At 44.1% G+C, this 23,287-nt stretch overlaps 2 protein-coding genes across 47 annotated transcripts in view; one reads left to right on the top strand and one right to left on the bottom strand.

The window, feature by feature from the left end:
- Nucleotides 1–23,287, top strand: part of LOC144799531 (uncharacterized) — a 5,513,712-nt gene that overhangs the window by 1,479,984 nt on the left and 4,010,441 nt on the right. The window lies entirely within an intron of this gene.
- On the bottom strand, nucleotides 12,747–18,052 carry LOC144799740 (uncharacterized). Its single transcript, XM_078671269.1, has 2 exons — nucleotides 18,003–18,052; nucleotides 12,747–17,093 (listed from the first exon to the last, which is right to left on the bottom strand). Exon 2 carries the CDS (start codon nucleotides 15,415–15,417, stop codon nucleotides 13,618–13,620), a length of 1,800 nt encoding a protein of 599 aa, XP_078527395.1. The 5' UTR covers nucleotides 15,418–17,093; nucleotides 18,003–18,052; the 3' UTR covers nucleotides 12,747–13,617.

Genomic DNA, 23,287 nt, shown 5'->3' with positions numbered 1-23,287 from the left:
ATACACTACAATCCAAACATGGGTAATGCCCAGTGATTGGTGGTAAGCCCCATGCACTTGTAACAGATCTTTCATTGAGTGAGTTAGACGTCTGAAGTGTTGGACGTGTATGCACCAAGGAGTCCTTCAAGCTCCTAGCTTTTTTGAATGAAAAAAGTGTTTTTCCCCAGGTTTTTCTGTTGCTCGTGATGATCTTCCAATGCTTATTAATGGACTTCTTCATGGCGTCTGATAGGCAACCATAGGTAGTGGCGCATTTCAATGGTATGTCAGTTGGTTCCTTGATGGTTTCTTCCAGGAGTGCTTCACGCGGTTGGTTTCTTGTACGTTTATTCCCTTTCTCCAGGATATGTGATGGATAGCCTCTTGATTGTAGTTTCATGGTGAGGTCAGCAGCTTGAGTTTTATAGTCTTTGATTTCAGATAGATACATCTGCCGTGTGGATTCCTCACCTTGTGAATATCCCCCTTGCGCCAGCAACATCCGGAAATTCTTTTCGTAGCTTTGCGCCGACATGGACTTGGACGTCATAGAGGCACGGCACCGCTCGCGACTCCGCTGATGTCACCGACGCCTATAATAGGCCCACGCCGGCGTGATGACATCAGTTCCCTTTTTTCCGCGTCGTCGACGCTAACGGTTTTCTGGGATCGTACTGTAGCTTCCTAGTAACTTTGTTACTATTGTTCTACTATTACTGTTTCTATTTTCTTCGAGATGTCGTCGAAGAAGACTGGCTTTAAAGCTTGCGGAGAATGTGGCAAGACAATGTCTATCACTGACCCGCATGAATGCTGCGTCTGGTGCCTGAGTTCCGACCATGACGTCGAGGATTGCCCTTGTTGTAAGAAGATGACCCCAAAGGCTCTACGATAAAGGGAGACGAAACTCCTCGTGGTAAAGCTGAAGAGTAAGAAGGTTAAAAAGACTTCGAAGTCTCGATCTCGACGTTCAAGGTCGAGGTCTCGATCGAAGTCGCGTTCGGAGTCGTCTTCAGCTCATGTTTCAAGATCATCAAGGAAAAAACATAAGAAGAGGAGCCATGAGTTACGTCATCACTCAGGGAAGGACTCTGGTTCGAGGCCGAAGTCGCAAGTAAAACTTCTTAATAAGGAAGTGGAGATTTCGGCGTCGGAGGATCAGGTCTCTGTTGGTGAAGCTTCACATCCGAATTCGCCCGAGTCACCGAAGCAGATGGCTATCCCTTCTCCAGATCCATCCAATCCTTCTGGTCAGGAGGATGAAGGTGAGGGGCAGGGGGCTGGTGAGGCCGAGGTTCCGGTGCCTACGGGTTCGTCGACCCCGGTTCCGGGACTCGAGGAAGAGGTCGACGTTGTATCGACTCCGCCTCCTTGGGAACAGCCCGGAGGACCGTATCCAGATTTTCCGGCTCCAGGTCAGGATCCATCCCATTTCCTGAATGCCATGTTTGGTGTTTATTCTAGGGCGATGTACCCGTCTGGTGCACCTGTTGGTCCCACGGGTCCTATGTCTTTTAACTTGGGTGTTCCCCAAGCTTATGCTCCTGCGCCCTTCATGCCTTTTATGCCGGCTCTACCACCGCATTGGCATTTTCCGACACCGCCTGTGTCGTCGACGCCGAAGTGCACGACGCCGACTCCGTCGACGCCGGTGCCTACGACTCCGAAGCAGGATTCTGTTCGACCTCGTGTTAAACGACCTCATCCGACTTCGGGTTCGACGCCGGTCCCGGCCCCGTCGGAGTCGATTCCGAATCCTTCGATTTCTATCATGAAGGAAAGGTCACGGAGAGAAGCCCAGAGACTTCTGGAGGAAGAACAATATCGGTATGCAGATATAGAGGAAGGAAAGTTACAGGATTCTGAAGATCCTTTTGAGGACCTGGGTGAGGCCAGTGGGCTTAAACTGTCTCCTGAGTGGGATTTGTCTTCAGTCTCGAATGTGCCTTCAAAGGATGTGGTACATTATCACACTGTCATCAAAAAGGCGGCAAATTTATTGAACATTACTCTGCCCACTGCTGATTATAAGCCAAATCTTCTAACTGAAGTTCTTCATTCACCCTCCTCTATTATTGAGCCAATGCTGCCCTTTAATGATGCGTTAGCTGAACCCATCTATGAGGTTTGGAAGAAGCCTTTGTCTACTCCTGCAGTTTCTAGGACAGTGGCGAGAAGGTACAGGGTTGCACCTGGTGACCCTGAATTTGTCATCACACCCCCTGCCTGAGAGTTTAGTTGTGCAGGCTGCCTGCTCGAAGAGGTCTGCTGGTGCTTTTCCGCAGGTTCCTGGGGATAAAGAGTCCAGAAAGCAGGATCAAGCTGCCAAAAAGGTCTTTTCCTCAGCCAGTATGGCGTTAATGTCAACCAACGCAACTTGTCTGATGGGGCGGTATGTCCATGCCTTGATGGATTCTGTCAAACAGTTAGTTCCGAAAATCCCTGAGGAGGATAGAAAGGATTTTCAGGAGGTGATATCTGACACTCAGGCTGCTGCGAGACAGGTGATTCAGAGTGGACTGGACACTGCTGATTCGGTGGCGAGGGTCATGGGCTCTTCCGTGGCCACTAGGAGAGCCGCATGGCTTAAAACATCGGAGTTCTCTATAGATGTTCAGTCTCTTTTGACGGACTTGCCTTTTGATGGCTCAGGATTGTTTGGCAAGAAGGCTGATGCTGCCTTGGAACGTTTTAAAGACAGTAGGGCCACTGCGAAATCTTTCCAGGGGTACTACAGGAAGACGCTTCAGAGGTTTTGGCAGATCTTCCTTTCGTTCCTACAGACCATCTCAGCAACAGCCACAGCAACAGCAAAATACGCTGTATAAATCATACAGGGGCAGGCAAAGAGCCCGTCCTAGAGGCCGTCAAGCTTCCTCCTCCTCCTCTTCTTCCCCTTCCCAGCCCCCTGCCAACGCAGCAAAGCAGCCCTAGATCCGCCATTCCGGATCATGTGGTCCCAGTGGGGGGCCGGCTTACCCATTTTCTACAAGATTGGGAATTGATAACATCAGATCTTTGGGTTCTCAATCTTGTAGAGAATGGGTATGCTCTTCCTTTTCGGGAGTTTCCCCCAAATTATCCTCCTTGCCAGGGTTATTGTTTGGAGGACCACCTGCTTCTCTTGCAGGAAGAAGTCCTGGCACTGTTTCGAAAAGGTGCGATAGAGGTGGTTCCAGAGCATGAAAGGGGTCGGGGATGCTACTCCCGGTATTTCCTGATCCCCAAAAGGATGGCAGACTTAGGCCAATTCTGGATCTCAGGATCTTGAACCTTTACCTGAAACAGGAAAAGTTCAAGATGCTCACTCTTGCACAGGTTCTTCAAGCGCTGCTGGAAGAAGACTGGATGGTGTCAATCGACTTGCAGGATGCGTATTTTCATATTCCCATCTTGAAGTCGCACAGAAAGTATCTCCGTTTTACGGTTGGGTCGCAACACTACCAGTTTGTAGTCCTTCCGTTTGGCCTTACTACTGCGCCTCGAGTCTTCACCAAGGTGATGGCAGTGGTGGCGGCACATCTCAGGAGGTCGGGGATACCTGTATTCCCGTATCTGGACGACTGGCTGATCAAAGCGGAGTCGCCGGAGAAGGTGCTCCATCATCTGCAGGAGACAACTCAGTTGTTGCACAGGTTGGGTTTTTCGATAAATGTACCCAAGTCTCACCTGGTGCCCTCACAGCGCAACCTGTTCATAGGTGCGGTACTGGACACTACTGTGTGTCGTGCATTCCCTCCTCCTCAAAGGATTCGCGACATACAGGAAAAGATTCCTTTGTTCTACAAGGGAGCGGTTTTTCCAGTCCTGAAGGTCCTTCGCCTGCTCGGTCTGATGGCTTCTTGCATTCTGTTGGTCAATCATGCACGCTGGCACATGAGGGCACTCCAGTGGTGCCTCCGCAGGCAGTGGTATCAGCACAACAGAGATCTCAGGGAGTCAGTGAAGATCTCCAGAGAAGCTGCAGCGGATCTGTCTTGGTGGAGCGTGGAAGGCAATCTGTCACAAGGAAAGCCTTTTCAACTTCCTCCATATGTGGCCACAGTGATAACGGATGCATCCACTCTCGAGTGGGGTGCTCATCTGGGAGACCTGGAGGTCAAGGGCCTTTGGTCTCCAGAGGAAAGGTTGCTTCAGATCAACCTTCTAGAGTTGCGGGCGATACGTCTGGCACTCAAGGCCTTCCTCCCTTCTCTTCGCGGTCGTTCGGTCCAGGTCCTGACGGACAACACGACCGCGATGTGGTACATCAACAAGCAGGGAGGAGTGGGGTCGCAGTGTCTCTGCAGAGAGGCTCTGCGCCTCTGGTCCTGGGTTCAGGACTATCAGATTTGTCTGATGGCAGATCATCTGGCCGGAGTTCAGAACGTTCGTGCAGACAGTCTCAGTTGGCAGTTCTCTGCCGATCATGAGTGGAGGCTTCACCCGGAGGTTGTTCACGACATCTTTCGGATGTGGGAGACTCCGCGGGTGGACCTGTTCACCACTCGCGAGAATGCTCACTGCCTGTCATTCTGCAGTCTCCAGTATCCGATGCAAGGGGCCTTGGGGGACGCGTTTCAGTTGAGTTGGAACTCTCAACTCCTTTACGCGTTTCCTCCCATACCTTTGATTCCTCGGATTCTGAGGAAGATTCGCCAAGACCGGGCCCAAGTTATATTGGTCGCCCCGGATTGGCCTAGAAGGGTGTGGTACTCAGACCTTCTCCACCTCTCCTCTCACCCTCCGCTCCGTCTCCCTCACAGGGCAGATCTCCTCTCCCAGATGGAGGGGCAGGTTCTACACCCCCACCTCCAGACCTTACACCTTCTTGCCTGGAGATTGAATGGGGCAACCTGAGTTCTTTTTCTCTCCCGCCTGATGTAGTGGATGTCATTTTGTCAGCCAGGCGTGACTCCACTAAGTCCATCTATTCTTATAGGTGGTTAAAATTTGTTACTTGGTGCAGGGAGAAGTCTATAGACCCTTTGAGGGCCCATTTATCTGATGTTCTCCTGTTTGCCCTTTCTCTGGCACAGCAGGGGCTTGCTGTTGCCACGGTGAAGGGCTATCTTTCAGCGCTGTCGGCTTTTATCTGTTTGCCTGACCAGCCCTCTCTTTTTAAATCTCCTGTTGTCTTAAGGTTTTTGAAGGGACTTATAAATAAGTTCCCTCCTACTCCTTTTATTGTGCCTCATTGGGACTTAAATCTTGTCTTGACCTTTCGGATGGGTGCTCCCTTTGAGCCTCTTCACAAATGTCCTATGAGGCTTTTGACTTTTAAGACGGTTTTCCTCGTTGCGATAACCTCGGCAAGGAGGGTAAGTGAGCTTCAAGCTCTTAGTTACAAGCCCCCTTTCTTGACCATTCATGCTGATCGAATGGTTCTTAGGACCAGGGCTGCTTTTCTGCCAAAGGTGGTGACTCCTTTCCACCTTGGTCAATCCATTACCCTCCCTACCTTTTATCCTCCCCCTCACCCTTCCAAGGAGGAGGAGAGATTGCACCGTCTGGACCCCAAGAGAGCGGTGTCTTTTTACCTGGACAGAACCAAAGACTGTTGGTTGGATGACCAGCTCTTCATTGGCTTTGCTGGCTGCAAGAGAGGAAGAGCGGACCATAAGAGGACTTTGTCAAGATGGATCGTCCTCTGTATTAAGATCTGCTACTCTTTGGCTGGTAAGGAACCTCCAGAGGGTATAAGGGCTCATTCTACTAGAGCTAAGTCTTCGACCTCAGCATTGGCTAGAGGTGTGCCTGTAGAGGATATTTGTAGAGCGGCAACTTGGTCTTCCCTCCACACATTCGCGAAGCATTACTGCTTGGATTCCGAAGTGAGGAGGGCCGGTCACTTTGCACACTCTGTCTTTCAGGATTTCCTGGTCTAGAAGAGTGGACACCCTCCTCCGGGAGTGGGGACTGCTGTGGGACTCTATTCAGAAGGTGAGGAATCCACACGGCAGATGTATCTATCAGATGAACAAGTTACTTACCTTCGGTAACGCTTTTTCTGGTAGATACAATATCTGCCTGTGGATTCCTCACTGACCCAGCCGCCTCCCCGTTGTCCACTCTTCTATGCCAGAGTTTCTATTATGTATTTGTTTATTTCAAATGTTTTGTTGCATTTGCTTCACACTGTGTGTGTTACCTTGATATTTGTACTGCGTATATGTCTACTGTCATTGGTCCGTCCGTGAGCCTCGAAGGCAGGGAAAAAAAGGCGGAACTGATGTCATCACGCCGGCTTGGGCCTATTATAGGCGTCGGTGACGTCAGCGGAGTCGCGAGCGGTGCCGTGCCTCTATGACGTCCAAGTCCACGTCGGCGCGAAGCTACGAAAAGAATTTCCGGATGTTGCTGGCGCAAGGGGGATATTCACAAGGTGAGAAATCCACAGCCAGATATTATATCTACCAGAAAAAGCGTTACCGAAGGTAAGTAACTTGTTCGTTACTACAATTCCTACGTAGCCGGAGGTATTGACCATAGGGTAGGTTCTCTCGGAGTGGTCTTGGGTGGAAACTGGAGAACTCAAGTAGATTGTTCTTGGCCGTAGGTTTGTAGTGTGTCTTAGTAGTTAAGACCGTGCCACTCACTTTGACAACTACATCCAGGAATACCACTGATTCATTGCTGGTGCAGTGGGTAAATTTGAGATATGGATCTAAGGTATTTACCCAGATCAAGAATTGTTCCAGGGTAGTTTCATCACCTTTCCAGATGAGGAAAATGTCATCAATATACCTCCTCCATAATCCTATGGAGGAGGTGAAGGGATTGGTCGAGGATAGAATGTACTTGGCCTCGAAGTCGTGGACATATAGTCAAGCTATGGTAGGAGCAAATGTGCTCCCCATAGATGTTCCAGTACTCTGGAGATATAGTTTGCCTTGGAATTCAAAGTAGTTCTCTTTTAAAGCTATTTTGGCACATTGTAGTATAAATTCCTTTGGTGTATTGTATTCCCACACGGTTGAATCCAAGGCAACCTTAACGACCCTGAGAGTGTCGTCCTAGGGGATGCTTGTATAAAGACTCTCAATATCAAGAGTTACCAAGATAATGGAATCTTCATCAAAAGTTACCTGTTCTAGTAATTGCAGGAGATTTTTGGTATCCTTTAAGTACGTAGGAGTGTTCTGTATCAGAGGTTTCAGATAGTGGTCACAAAAAGTCAAGAGGGGTTCTAGGAGCGAACCAATCCCCGACACAATTGGTCTGCCTGGTGGTGGGGTTATGTTCTTATGAGTCTTTGGTAGCGTGTAAAAGTAAGGGGTGGTAGCTCCACCTGTCATTAGAAATGCCGCCTCATGTCTGGAGATCTGTTCATTCTCCTCAGCTTCCTTGACTAGATTGTGGATGCGTGCTTTGAGTTCAGGAGTAGGATCTGTTGCGAGGGGGGTATAGTTGGTTCTGTTGTTAAGGAGATTTAGACATACCTTGTCGTAATCCGATGTATTTTGGATCACGATGCCACCGCCCTTGTCAGCAGGCTTGATTGTGATTCCTTTGTCGTTTTTCAGGCCTTCCAGGGCCTGGCATTCTAGGGCAGAGAAGATTTTGAACGGCGTTGGTGCTGGTAAGGATTCAATGTCATTGAAAACCGCCTGTTCAAATGCGGTTATTTCTGCTGGAATAGTGTGTGGAGGTGGCACAAAGGTTGATTTCAACCTTAGATTGGTATCGAAAATAGGAGGATTCAATGTGGAGTCCTCTTTAGACTCAAAAAATGCTTTTAGTTTCAACTTTCTGAAGAACTCAGATAACTCGCAATGGAGTTTGAATTTTTCTGGTCTGGCAGTAGGGACAAATCCAAATCCTTTCTCTAAAACCTTTGTTTCCGTAGGGTTTAGTTGTTTGTCAGAAAGGTTTGTTATTAAACTCCCTGGGCACTTGTGCCCGGTGTCGGTGTTTTGCTGCGGGTATGATTCCCCACTGGGTCATCTGTTTCCCATGATATTTGGTTGTTGCCTCGTCTCCTGCCTCTTCCCCTCCCGCCCCTCTCTAAAAAAGGCATCCTGTGTTGGTTTTGGGGAAAGTGGGGCTGCATGTATGGGTTCCAACCCATCATAGGGAAAGGTGGTGGTGGTTGGAAGAAAACAGGAGGGGGTTGTCCATTATTTGGAGTCCCATATGATGGCCAACTAGGTTGTTGGTTGTGGTAATTAGGCCTGCCTCTACCACCTCGTCGTCCTCTTTTTTGGCTGTAATTACTGGATGTGCTGCTATTGGAAGAGTTGCTATCTGAGTCATCTGATTTATTAGACTCTCTGCGTGGTGCATTGTAATCAGGGTCTGAGTAGGGGTATACTTTCTCGAACTCAAATTTTTTCAGATCTTTTTGAAATTTTGTGACTTTGGATTGCATTAGTGAGTCCTTGTATTCGTTAAGTTCTTTATTGATTTTGTCCAACTTCTTTTTATAGCCGGTTATAGTTGTTTTAAAATGGGATTCTGTTTTTTGAATTTCAACCATTAGAGTCTCGGATAAGCGCAAAGCCGTTTTGATGATTAAAACCAACCAATCTCGAGTGCAATGCCAGGCTATCATTGCCCATTCTTTACGGAATGTGGCGTCATTAAGGAAGATACGTGGGGCGTTGGTTACTAGAAGCCCTTTAGGTGCAGTGTTGGTTGTAAGATATTGTTTTAGTATTGTCCCATGTAGGATTGTTCTTATTCGGTCACGTTTCTGTTCAGTTAGCTTCTCCCATTCTGAGGTGTTGGAGATAGCTTGTGATATGGTTGGGTCCGCAAAGAGATTGGGATCAGCAAGTAATGTATCCACCTCTGCATCGGAGTAGGTGAGACCAAAGTTTGCCATTCTTTAAAAGTAGGAAGGAGGATAGTGGTCTATTCCTTCGCTAAAAGCCAAAAATTGCTCTCACAGCTGCACGCTGCTCAATCAGTAATAACAATTAGAGAGAGAGGGAAACACAGGGACACTCTCAGTCCCCCGGGTCTATATATGTTAAACAACAGAAGATTGTCAAGATAAATGTAAGCACTAGAACAGAGAATGAAGGAAACCACCTAATTTATTCACACTGGAAATCATTAGGGATTTTTAGAAGCCCTCACTCACCACCCTGGGTGGTGACATGCTTCATCATCGGGCCCACCAGGAGAAGCCGAATGCCTCCCTGGTGTGCTACAACGCCAGATTACTCCGACCTGGTTATTGTGACAGTGGTGTGAAAAAATAGTGATTTAAAAATGCCAAAAAGCTGTACCAGAGGAAAAACTTTATTCAGTGGTCAGCTTGACATGGTAAAATCATATGGGTTTGGAAATCTACCAAATATTATATTGGATGTTTCCACTTAAAGTGGGGTCGACATGTTTCTGCCCGTATGTGTATAATTTACTCGGCTTTCTTCAGGACCGTATAGATGTGTACCTCGGCGGTGTGGGCGCGCTAAGGCCCCACCTTACCAAAGGACGTGAAAGTTAAAATTGAGTGAAAAAAATAGGTGCAAAAAACAAACAAAACCAACAAGTAGTGGGGTTTTACCTCAAAATTTGAGGAACCTGTATAGTCTGAAAAATAGAAAAGACATACATACATTAAAGACAAACACATAGTTAGTGCGATCTGTCTGAGGAGTTTTTTGCAAGAAACAGATCTCTGAATCGATGTGCTTAAAGCTAGTCCAGTGGTGTGACCATGGTGTTCTTCAAATACAGTAAGTGCAGGAAAACGCTCCTCTGGGATCAGATAAGCGTGTGCACATGCACTATGGTAAGAGATGACTGCTCAATTGATGGAATACGTTTAGTGCAAGAAAACGCTGGTCTGTGGTCAGACAAGCGAGTGAACATGCACTATGGCAAGAAAATTGGCTGATATGGCATCACTCGTGGGTAGCGATCAATGGGCCAGAAAAACGGGCCAAAAGGTGATGTATTCACACATAGGACTAGAGAAATATAGACTTATCAGTTAAAAATAATAATCAAACAAATTAAGGATTTCTCACTTGAAAGTTAAAAGATCCACGCCCCATAGGTCTCGGGAGGGGGGTGGGGCGACAATGACACACCCTGCAGGGGGACATTAGATTAGGTAAATACGAATAGGTTACATCGTAATGGTAAAAGGCAGTTTACTTAGCTCAGTAGTAGCTGTGGAAAAAGGATCTTACGCCCTCAACGCCCAGCACCCGTTTGGCACCTAGCGATACCCTGCAACCGGATCTCGTGGATGTGGCCTTTTACCATTACGATGTAACCTATTCGTATTTACCTAATCTAATGTCCCCCTGCAGGGTGTGCCATTGTCGCCCCCACTCCCCTCCCGAGACCTATGGGGCGTGGATCTTTTAACTTTCAAGTGAGAAATCCTTCATTTGTTTGATTATTATTTTTAACTGATAAGTCTATATTTCTCTAGTCCTATGTGTGGATACATCACCTTTTGGCCCGTTTTTCTGGCCCATTGATCGCTACCCACGAGTGATGCCATATCAGCCAATTTTCTTGCCATAGTGCATGTTCACTCGCTTGTCTGACCACAGACCAGCGTTTTCTTGCACTAAACGTATTCCATCAATTGAGCAGTCATCTCTTACCATAGTGCATGTGCACACGCTTATCTGATCCCAGAGTAGCGTTTTCCTGTACTTACTGTATTTGAAGAACACCATGGTCACACCACTGGACTAGCTTTAAGCACATCGATTCAGAGATCTGTTTCTTGCAAAAAACTCCTCAGACAGATCGCACTAACTATGTGTTTGTCTTTTATGTATGTATGTCTTTTCTATTTTTCAGACTATACAGGTTCCTCAAATTTTGAGGTAAAACCCCACTACTTGTTGGTTTGTTTGTTTTTTGCACCTATTTTTTTCACTCAATTTTAACTTTCACGTCCTTTGGTAAGGGTGGGCCTTAGCGCGCCCACACCGCCGAGGTACACATCTATACGGTCCTGAAGAAAGCCCAGTAAATTATACACATACGGGCAGAAACATGTCGACCCCACTTTAAGTGGAAACATCCAATATAATATTTGGTAGATTTCCAAACACATATGATTTTACCATGTCAAGCTGACCACTGAAAAAAGTTTTCCCTCTGGTACAGCTTTTTGGCATTTTTAAAACACTATTTTTTCACACCACTGTCACAATAACCAGCTCCGCAGTAATATGGCGTTGTAGCACACCAGGGAGGCATTCAGCTTCTCCTGGTGGGCCCGATGATGAAGCATGTCACCACCCAGGGTGGTGAGTGAGGGCTTCTAAAAATCCCTAATGATTTCCAGTGTGAATAAATTAGGTGGTTTCCTTCATTCTCTGTTCTAGTGCTTACATTTATCTTGACACTCTTCAAAGCTCTTCAGTCCGTGATAACAAGATTCGTTTGGGGTGGGAAGAGGTCCTGGTGTAGGTGGGATTCTCTGGTGCAGCCGTTTGAAAGGGGGGCTTTGAGGCTCTAGATTTTTGACTGTACAATCTCTGCGCTCAGGCTCAGTTCGCTCATTATTGGCACTTCCCGCAGCGTTTCCAGCCCCATGTGGCTATAGAGGCGTATGCGGTGCTCCCTATGGCGGTGCAGGCGGCGACTCTGTCAGGGGGCACAGGTTGGCCACGGACTGAGATCAACTCCAAAGACTGTACGGCTTGGGCTTGGTGGCAGCTGGCAGAAAGAGCTCAACTGATGTATCTATATGCCCTGACGTCCCATCCGGATGTATCGGCTGCGCATTAAAAAGGAACCCTTAGTGAATTAGCTAGAGTGGGAATCACACGGATCGGGGATCTGTATGAGAAGGGCCGCTTCAAATCCCTGCATGAGGTAAAAAAGGGTGCGAACAGGGGTTTTATGTTTGGTTTCACGTACGTACTAGTGCGACAGGCCATCAGGACTGCGTACCCGGACTACCTGGCTGAGCCTACCACTCTACGGGCTTTGCAGGGGATGTTGTCGGGTGCAGAACGTCAAGGACTAATCACAAAACTCTATAACGCATCGCTGCGCGAGCAGGAACAACAGGAGCACCACTCTTTTGTGAAGTGGTAGGTAGTGCTGGGAGATGCCCTTACCCCAGATGTGTGGATTGCATGCTGTACTCTCACTGGTCATCTGACAGCTAATTGCAACTTGAGAATAATAACTTTAAGTTTCTGCACCAACTATATTATACCCCGCTGCAGCTTTTCAAATATGGTTTCCGAGAGAATGCTAATTGTGTGCAGTGTCGGGTGGCGGATGCAGATTTCATGCACGAGGCATGGCAATGTGGGCGCGTGTCTGCCTTCTGGGAGGAAGTGACCAAGATGCTTATGGATGTCATACAGGAACCAGTACACTGCACCCCCGAACTCTGCTTGTTAGGGTATGTACAATGTTTAAAGCCCTGTAATAGGCAAATAATTGCATTGTCTACCCTGTTTGCGAAGAGAGCTGTGGCACAATGTTGGGGGGTGAAAGCGGCTCTGACAAAATAGAAGTGGCTCCATGATCTGTTGTATTGTAAAGCTCAGTTACAAACCTATGAGGAGGAACTTCCTGAGACCTCACGTCCAAAGGACTTCTGGGCCCCGCTAACGGCATATCTGCTCACGTGTCCTAATTCATTAGTTGGTGGATTAATTATGATTTTGCTGCCTGTAATTCCAGGTCTTTGAGGTATCAGTTTTTTGTTTCATAGTATGATGCTCTTACGCCAAGTGTACGTTTGAAAACCTGGTGTGGGGAGGGTCACCTACCCACCAAAATGAGCGCTCAATATTTCATGAAACTACAAGGTTTCGTCACAAAGTTCACTTCAATATTCATCAAAAGTTTGTGATTTATTCAAAGTGCTTTTTCCAGTTCATCATTAATATACTGTATTCAATGCAGGCATAATTGACATCTTATGTTGCACAGTTCTTCGCAGTTTTCCAACATACCCAATGCATTTTGGGTCAACAACACTGGCCCCTTCGTCAGGGGTCTATAAGGAAAAGAAACAGGACCTGATCATTTACTCCACTTAGTAACAACATATAATGCATACCAATTAAAAACAAGTCGAGCTAATCTCATGCCTAAGTAGTGCACTGTTCGATTAGTATTTTCATCTAATGCTTTGGTGGGTTACAACGGTAAACATCATGCTAAATGCGATGACTTACATGCAAAAAACGCTAAATTGTGTTCCAAACAACATAACACACCTACTTATGTGCAAATGCCAAATTCAGTGTGTCGTAAAAATACTCTAGATCATACCGAATGAAATGTTAATAGTTAGCGCTGACTTACATCGTTTAGCTGCGAGCCGTGTCTCTGCTTTTCTCTTGAGCGATGGCGTTTAGGCATTTCAATTACGCGCTCATGAAAAAAGGTAAATGATGGACTATCGTCAGTCATCTGACTACAATTGGTCAATGGAAACGCAGGATGCGCGTGTAACCTCTATCACATGATTAGAGTATTCGGGCTTCATTAGAAAATACACAACTGATCGTAAACGGAAATACAATGCAACATGCTGAGTTCGCTCATCTCTCAAAATATCGGCATGGTACAAAAACGTTTGCTCATTTTAACACAACATACATGAATGCAACAATTCAATTAATAAAACAGAAATTAAATACTGAGATCTATTTGTCTGGGGAACCTAGAGTGAGTCCAAAGTCAATGTGCAGGTCAAAAGCTTTATAAGAAACATGAATATTCTATTCTGTCATTTAATCCAGTTGGAAAGGTGGAATTCAATGTTTTGATCCAGAAGTATTCTGCTCTTAATCTTTGTTTGACAGGATCCCTGTCTCTGCTCTGCGAGATAGTCTCCAAAATCATAAAGCGTAACTGAGAAATTTGATGTTTCGCATCTTTCCAATGACTGGCTACTGTAGATTTCATATTGGCCAATCTTATGTTGCTCTTGTGTTCTGTTATACGCACTTTTATTTTACGTTCCGTTTGACCAACATATACTTTCCCACATGGGCATTTAATCATGTAAATACAATTGGTCGTATCACAGGTGCTGGTATGACGTAGTTCAATTTGATAACCTTTGGTGGGGTGTGTTAAGTTATTACCAGTTATCACGTTACTACAATGCTTACAATTTTGACATTTTAACATGCCTCGCCATTTAGTGTCTTTATTCTTCGGTGCATTCAGAAACTCTTTTAGATTTCTTGATCTTTGGAAAGCAAATGTGATTTTGTCATTATACAACCCGTTCAAATCTGGTTCTGTTTGAATAAGTGGCCAGTGTTTGTTGATAATGCGTTTAATCCTACTTGATTCCGTGGAATATTTCAATACACACACAGTTTTAGAGTCTTGTGTGGTTGCTTTCTCTTTTTCTTTCAACAATACTTCTCTGGGTTGTTGAGCAACTTTTTTTAAGGATGACTCCAAAATGTCTTGTGGATAACCTCGTTGGCGATATTTTACAGTTTGAACTTTCAAAGAATCTTCTAGATCTGAATTGTAGGTTGTAATCCTTTTTAATCTGATGAAGTGTGAAGTAGGCAAGTGCTTTTTGAGTGGCTCAGGATGAAAGCTCTGAAACAACAAGCTTGAATTTCTGTCGGTCTGTTTAGTGTATACTATGGTGATGATTACATTGTTCTTCATCAATACCTGCACATCCAGGAATGCTATGGCTTCTTTATCGATGTTAAATGTGAATTTTATGCGCTCATTAACAGTGTTCAATAGCTTAATATTTTCTTCCAATTTTTGTCGTGAACCTTTCCAAATCAGGAAAATGTCATCAATGAACCTTTTAAACATTATAAGACCTTCCGTCCACCGTGGATTCTCCAGAATGTGATCTGTCTCGAATTTGCACATAAAAATATTGGCATATGAGGGAGCCCCCCCAAAGCCCATCGATGTACCATTGCATTGGTTGAAAAACCTTTTTTGCCACTCGAAATAACTGAAATAAAGTGCAAAATGCATCAATTCCATGATGAAAATTCTCTGAGTTTCTTCCAAGTCACTGTTTAAAAGACTCCATTCCAATGCTTCAATGCCCTCGTTGTGAGGAATTGATGTGTACAACGCAGTAACGTCAATCGTACATAACCAATATGTTGTTTTTTCTTCAAGTTTCACTGACTTTAGAAGATTGAGGAATGCTGTGGTGTCTTTTATATATGTTTTGTTCTTTTGTACGATTGGTTGAAGAAATGTATCCACAAATTTACCTATGGGTTCAGAGATGGACCCGCAGGCTGAAACGATGGGTCTAAAAGGTGGATTAATGGGATCTTTGTGCATTTTTGGCAACATATATAGTTGCGGTCTCCTTGGAAATTTCATTGAAAAAAATTTGTGAGTCTTAGGATTAATCCACTTCATTTCCAATGCATGATCTATGATCTTTTGGAAAATAGATTGATATTCATCTGTCGGATCGGATTCCAATGGTAAATAGATGTTTTCATTAGAAACATGATCATTGACCTTTTTGATGTAATATTCAGTATCCATTACCACAAGGGCTCCTCCCTTGTCAGCCTTTTGAAATGTCAGATGTTTGTCTTGACTCAGATTCTTAAGTGTATTCCATTCTTTCGTTGTCAAATTGTTTTGTTTGGCTTTAGTGAAGGAAATACGTTGTACTTCTGATAAAACTGCTCTTTCGAAGGTTTCAATGGTCTTGTGTGTGAATGGTGCACAGAAAATGCTTTTTGGTCTGAAATCTTAGTCCCATACGTCTTCTCTTTCAATTTCTTGTGCGTCTTTAAAGAAAAATCTTAATTTGAGAGACCTGAAAAACTTAAAGAGAGCTATTTCTGTTTCTGCCAAGTTGGAACGAAATGTTGGAACAAATGTGGTGCCTTTATTGAGAAGTTTTTTCTGCATAGTGGTTAATGGTTTAGATGAAATATTCATAATCATATCGCTTTCGACAGCTGACTTCTCGTCCTTTTGGCAATTTCTTCTTCGGTTTCTTTGACCCCTTCTTGTTCTATTGGCGTTGGTGATGCGTTTGCTCGTGGGCTGATCTCTAAAAAAGACGGTTGCTGAGTAGTGATATTGGTTGTCGGTTTCGCTGTGGTTTTACTAATTTTAATCACTGGTTGTCTCGATGATACGATATCCGAATCAGAAACCACGCTTTCTTGAGAAGAATTTGTACCTGTTTTTTGTGTTTGCTGTCGTGGTTGCCATTGTCTTTGATTATAAATCTCCGCCCACGTATAGACTTCTTCAAGTTTATAATCTATGGTGTCCCTGCGATATTTGCGTACTTTGCGTTCATTAACCTCTTTTGCATAAAATTCTAGTTTTGTGTTTATCTCTTCCAATGTTTTTTGTAAGTCAGGAATTTTATTGACTTCAGTTTGTATGATTTTTATTTCCTCCTCCAATTCCAACAATACCTTTGATAGCTCCTCTACTATCAATAAAATCAAATCTAATGAACATTTGTTCAAGATTTGGAACCACTTTTCTACAAATATTTTACTGTTCTTGCAAAGCATTGGCTTTAGAGCAATTCTTAGTCCCCTCGGTATTCTTTTGTTTTTATGATAGTGAATCAGCGTGGTTGCGTGCAACCTTTGGTTGATCTCTTTTTTACTCATGTATTCGAGTTGTCTTAATAACTGAGCTGTGGTGGTTTTTTGTGGAGTGAATTTCCTGGTCTCCTGAATCAAGCCATAAATTTCTTCTGCAGCTTCAGGTGCGAAACCAAGTGTTTCGGCTTTGTTCGTGGTTAATAACGCGATTTCATCTAGTTGCATATTTGCGGTGCGGTGCAGTCAGGGATGAGGTAGACTGAAATCAATGAGAACAAGTGTAATCCCCGTGCACTCTTAATGTACAAAGTTCTTAAGCATAGTTTATTAAATCAGGTTGGCGCTGAATTTGTCGCACGTCGTCTCCCCGTGCCTTAGAATATGAAAACGTGGTGTGGGGAGGGTCACCTACCCACCAAAATGAGCGCTCAATATTTCATGAAACTACAAGGTTTCTTCACAAAGTTCACTTCAATATTCATCAAAAGTTTGTGATTTATTCAAAGTGCTTTTTCCAGTTCATCATTAATATACTGTATTCAATGCAGGCATAATTGACATCTTATGTTGCACAGTTCTTCACAGTTTTCCAACATACCCAATGCATTTCGGGTCAACAACACTGGACCCTTCGTCAGGGGTCTATAAGGAAAAGAAACAGGACCTGATCATTTACTCCACTTAGTAACAACATATAATGCATACCAATTAAAAACAAGTCGAGCTAATCTCATGCCTAAGTAGTGCACTGTTCGATTAGTATTTTCATCTAATGCTTTGGTGGGTTACAACGGTAAACATCATGCTAAATGCGATGACTTACATGCAAAAAACGCTAAATTGTGTTCCAAACAACATAACACACCTACTTATGTGCAAATGCCAAATTCAGTGTGTGGTAAAAATACTCTACATCATACCGAATGAAATGTTAATAGTTAGCGCTGACTTACATCGTTTAGCTGCGAGCCGTGTCTCTGCTTTTCTCTCGAGCTATGGTGTTTAGGCATTTCAATTACGCGCTCATGAAAAAGGGTAAATGATGGACTATCGTCAGTCACCTGACTACAATTGGCCAATGGAAACGCAGGATGCGCGTGTAACCTCTATCACATGATTAGAGTATTCGGGCTTCATTAGAAAATACACAACTGATCGTAAACGGAAATACAATGCAACATGCTGAGTTCGCTCATCTCTCAAAATATCAGCATGATTTTGCTGCCTGTCTAATTCCAGGTCTTTGAGGTATCAGTTTTTTGTTTCATAGTATGATGCTCTTACGCCAAGTGTACGTTTCCCATAGTTTTGGAACTATATCTGTTTCAGTCTTGGGGCAGGTGGGTGGGAGCGGGGGTTTGTTTATGAATGGCTCAAAAGGCAATACCAGTCATGCCTACTGATGTTTCTCTTTTGATGAAAATCAATAAACATATTTTAAAAAAAAGAAAACTAATACCTCAGAACCTTTGGTAATAACTTCCTTCGGGGGACTAGAGAAATTCTCTCTTTCTCCTATGGCACAAAAAAGTGTATTAGTAACAGTCTTACTTGAGTTTTCGATCGTGTGTCTCTCTCGGTGTTATCTCCTAACCAGCAATACGGAACTTCCTTGCTTGTGCTGTCCCTGCCCCCGGAACTCAGGAGGGACATTTCACTACTCCCTTTTCTATTGTAAATGTCGATAGGAAAAGAAAAGAGACTACACAGTTTACTTCTGTGGAAATGCCGGAAAAAGACTCTATGATCGCTTTTATACATCTATTTGCACAAGAAAAACTCCGAATGTTATTTATAAAAATTAAATATATGTAAGGTGATAGTGGTAAGTGTGTCACATATTGGTGAAAAGCTTTGTTCACTAGATAAATTATGGTGATTTCGAAATTGTGAAAACATAAGTGGCTATTACTACCAAAAATATTTTATAAAGCTTTTTTTTTGTGATATTTATGTGACTCGAATCACAAAGTGTTCTTTTGATAACATAGGGCTAAGTGTTTATTTAGTATTTAGTTTATAACTTTTTACGTTTGTAGTGCCCCTCTTGGATGTTATTTCTCATGACTCTTATTTGTTGGTTCTGTAAGATGCTGTCTTCAAATGTATGCAATATTTTCGAAGCAAGCTCCTGGCTTTGTTCCTTTGTTTTAGTACCATGTATAGTCCTTGGACTCATTATATTTTCATTCAAAAGAGTTGATGCCAGGGTATCTCGTCATTCATTCCTTCAATGTTAGTTTTTAAGCGGTCCACCCATCTCTGTTATTTTTTAAATAAAATTCTCTCTGCATTGTAATTTTTTGTGGTTAGCATCTCTATGATTGTCCATTTCATCTCTTCTGCTGTATGGTTGAGATCAAGAAAATGTTTGCTCATTTTTGTTGTTACTTTTTTTGTTTTGATGTTGCTCACCAATTCTCACTTTGGCTTTTCGACACGTCATCCCAATATATTTTAGTCCACATGGACATGTAATCAGGTAAATTACATGGGTTGAATTACAATTAGTATGTTGTCGTTGTGTCCAGAAACTCTCTCATTGTCTGAAAACTTGCTCTGGGCACAACAACAACATACTAATTGCTTTTAAAAAAGCTTTTAACAAACGTTGCTGCTATTCCTGTAAGCTGATAGATTAGGAGTTCAGTCAGCATGATCTGGCTACTCAAAATTAAGCTGAAAAACAGACTCCGAGCTGGCTATATTACCCGGAGTCATCTGACATCACGAATTGCTTTTAAAAATTATCGCCAGTCCATCTCACCTGTGCGTGGGGCAGTCCAAGCGAAGTAATGCATAGCAGTTAGGCACTGCATCTAAAATTTCACGGGCTGAGGCTGCTGTCAGTCATGTCTCAGTTAAAAAAAGAACGTCTGGCCGAATTATTTGCAATATCCATTTTGTATTTGGGTAAGGAGTGGGTTTATTAATAAGCATTGGTTATTTCCAATATTGGGCTGCTGCATCCTGCCGAGAGGGTTTACTGATTGACTTTCGCCCAAACTAAAATCACAAGTGCTTCAGTCCTTTGAGCTTTGGGATAGGTTTAGTCTATGCAAGCATGCATCTCTTACCGGGCGGTTACATTTTAGTAAATCATCTCTAGAGTAATGACTCTGCACACCTACCTTTAATCTACTGCCAGGAAGCTGGAAGAAATTTGATTTAGGGGTCCTGGCCCCTGACGCTATCCAGGCACGTACGGGCGCAGTCGGGCTTGCCTTTGGGAATGGATACAGTTCGACTCCAAACCCGTAGATCAAGAACAGCTGACTTAACACAGCAGACAGGAAGCCTGCACTACCCAAGCTGCGACCAGGAAGAAGACTAACAAGGTGAGTTAACATTAAAGACCATAAAATAAAAATAGGACAATAAACAACAGTGAAGAGAAAACAGGAGCCATGCAACTCCCAGCGCCTAAACGTGCTTACAAGGAACGTAATATAAAAGGTAAAAAACAGGCCGGTTAGGCTCAGCGGCAGTATCTCAATAGGAAAGGAATCCACTGTGCCGCGCAGCTGGCATGAATTTGTATTCTGCCTATAGGGGCATGGGTACGGTCCAACTCCAGAGATCGGAACAGCTGACTTAACACGGCAAGCAGGCAGGAAGAGAAAACAGGCCTGCACTACCCTAGCTGCGACCAGAAAGAAGACTCACAAGGTGAGTTAACATTAAACCCATGCGTCTGTGCAAAGTGCAGTGGATCCAAGCACCTCCCAGCACCTAAAGCGCTTACAAGTAAATGAAAGCCATATAGAAGGCGGAAATAGGTAAGGAGGCGGGGGCCAATGCAGGGCCGTTTCTGCCATTAGGCAAGACTAGGCGGCCGCCTAGGGCGGCAAAAGGGCTAGGGCGGCAAAAGGGGAAACATTTTGTAGCGCCTTCTACAAAGGTCACGTTCGGCACGTTGTTTTACTCATCTCTGATGTCTCAATTGACAGGCAAATGCACGGATTTTATTGCAAGAAAGATGTACTCTATAAAACGTTTTCTTTCAGTGAAACTATTTTCCGTGACTGACTTTCAGCCTCCTGAAATAACTGTAAAACGACCCAAAGCGTGTTAGAAACTCGCTCGTAAACACGTGACAAAATACATAGCTCGTATACATATATAATTAAGATGGTAACTATGCCACATACATAACTCAGTGGCTACGATATTTGTAAATACATTAAATATAGAAAGAACCTACACTGGCCCAATTACTGCACAGTGCACACCAATAAGGGCAGAGTGGGCTGCATTATTGCTCGTGCTGTAACCAAAGGCATGCATCTACTCTCTCTATGCAAATGTGGACGACAGTACTGCAAGCTCCATTTTATGGGCACAGTGCAATTGCCGTTCGTTTTCTTCCAGTGTCTAATACTAACGGCAGAGCAATTACGCTTGCATTTTACTAACTTCTGATTAAGCCCATGCCTAATAATCTCCATATTTGTATTTGTTAGGAACTGCCTTACAGATTTAATTACCTTTGATCGGACTAGGAGAGCCTTGTAATTAAAGAAACAAGAGGTACTTTTTCTTGAAAGTAGGCAATACTTCACAATCGCATGGATTTTCCTATCCCTTATCTGACATAGGTTAGACGTGTTGTCACTTCAGTCCTTGAAATGGAATGAATGTTATCTTTAAAATCGGGTATAGCTATAGCTCATTGCACATTAACCCATAGCCTCAGTAAACAAGGCTCACACATGTAGTGATTTATCTCCACACTCTTAAATTTATTTTTAGATCAGAACCATTCCCAGTATGTTATTTAATTATCCACGTGATTCCGGTGCCTCAAATTAATCATTGAAGGCACACATGTTCACGTAAATCGTATTGGAAATATGGGACACTGAGAATCCACAGGTCGGATTCAGTCCGCTTGAAGGTGGTGAGTACCATTACTGCTGTGCCACCCAATATTACCTTTCATAAGATTATTCCTGTTAGAACACGCCTGACTCTTTTTTTAATTCATTTAATTGGTATGGCCATGTACGCACTACGTGCTCAGGCACCTCGTGGAAGCCACGCGAGGTCCCACAGGGGCCTGCACGCCACAGACCTGTTCCTATGGAACCAGGTTTTCTCACTATCCTGCACCTCCCATTCTGAGATATAGTGTTGATGCAAAGCGGGTAAAGTGTCCAACACGTTAGGACATGCTAACCCTCCCCCTAATTTATTGGAGAAGCGCAGTTGTCTCCCTCCCAGATAAAGGTGTTGAGTTCACGTGGTAGATGCCAAATGTGGCCTTGCGGTATAGTAGTGGGCAGTGTTTGGAATAAGTATAGTATTTTCAGGAACACCAACATCTTGAACGCGTTCAGACGCCCCAGCCACGATAGTGACAGAGACTTCCAGGTTCGCAGATCCTCCATGACTGCTATTTTGTATTCCTGCAGTTCACCTGCCTCCATGTGTGCACGGTAGAAGTTAAATTAAGCCCAAGATATCTAGTGGAATGATGAGCCCATTGATATGGAACTAAGGACTGAAGTGTCGGGATTTCGGTTGCAGGGATTGTAAGGTTTAGGGGACAGGATTTCGTATGATTCATTTTCAGACCTGATGCAACCTCAAATGATTGTAATAAAGTGTGGAGTCCTGGCATTGAGGTATGGGGTTTCGATAAAGTGAAAAGATCCTCCGCAAAGAAGGCTATTTTGTGTTCCATTCCACCATGAGTAATGTCACTGATATCTTTTGAGTGCCGGATCATTATGGCAAGGGGATCAACTACAAGTGCCAAGAGTATAAAGGGACAAAGGGCACCCCTGTCTAGGCCCCAATAGGTATGTATAGGACACGTGAGTTGACCATTAACCCTGACCTGAGTTTGGAGGGAAGTATATGGTGCCATGATCCTAGAAGTCATCAGGGGTCCCAGCCCTATTTTCTGTGGGGAATCCCATAAGACGTCCCAGTCCACTCGGTCAAATGCTTTTTGAGTATCGAGCAACAGCAGACAGGCAGGTATGTCTCAATGATGTGCCTTGCCTACCAAATGTGCTATCCGCTGCACGTTATCAGCGCCCTGCCGATGTCGAATAAACCGAACTTGGTCAGGCTCAATGATCCCTGGCATGTGTGGGGCTAAACATTTGGCCAGGAATTTGGTGTAAATGTTTAAGTCCGTGTTAAGGAGCGCGATAGGGCGAAATGAGGAGCACAATGGGAGGGTTCCTTACAAGTTGCGGCTGGTGACGTTTGATATGTTATGTTATGTTAATTATTATTTATTGAGCGCACGTACGCCCATAGGCTTCAAGGCGCTATCGAAGTTTGTGAAATCACAGCATAACATCAAAGTACATTTGTGCAAGGGTGCATTTGAAGCCTGTTTAAGAATAGGCCTGTCGAAAAAGCCAAGTTTTAAAAGTTTGTCTAAAAATAAGAAGAGTATCACACTGTCTTAAAGATAGTGGAAGGGCATTCCAAAGGGAGGCGGCGAAGTAATGAAAAGTGCTGCCTCCCTGACGTTTTTTCTTAAAAGGGGGGACCCTTAATAGTTCCAGGTGGGCTGAACGGAGGTTACGTGAGGGGGTATATTTACATACCAAATTCTTTATGAATTTAGGGCCCTTGCCCTGCAGAGCTTTAAAAATAATCTAGCCGGCTTTAAATGTAACTCTCTGAGCTACCGGTAGCCAGTGCAGGTTTTCCATTTCTGGCCTAATGGATTGCCATTTAGGTTGTTTACTTATGAGCCTAGCTGCCTGGTTCTGGACGTACTGTAGTCTCCTAAGCTGACCTACTGGGAGTCCTAAGTACAAACTATTAGAGAAATCAAGCCGAGATAACACCAAAGCGATGATTACCTGGAT

Source organism: Lissotriton helveticus, chromosome 1_2 (assembly GCF_964261635.1).
Source record: "Lissotriton helveticus chromosome 1_2, aLisHel1.1, whole genome shotgun sequence".
Lineage (NCBI taxonomy): Eukaryota > Metazoa > Chordata > Amphibia > Caudata > Salamandridae > Lissotriton > Lissotriton helveticus.
The sequence above is the reverse complement of the archived record's forward strand: the minus strand, read 5'-3'. Positions and strand labels throughout refer to the sequence as shown.

Excerpts from the sequence above, each read along its gene's own strand:
- LOC144799740 (XM_078671269.1), bottom strand. The coding sequence starts at position 15,417 with ATGGATACTGAATATTACATCAAAAAGGTCAATGATCATGTTTCTAAT.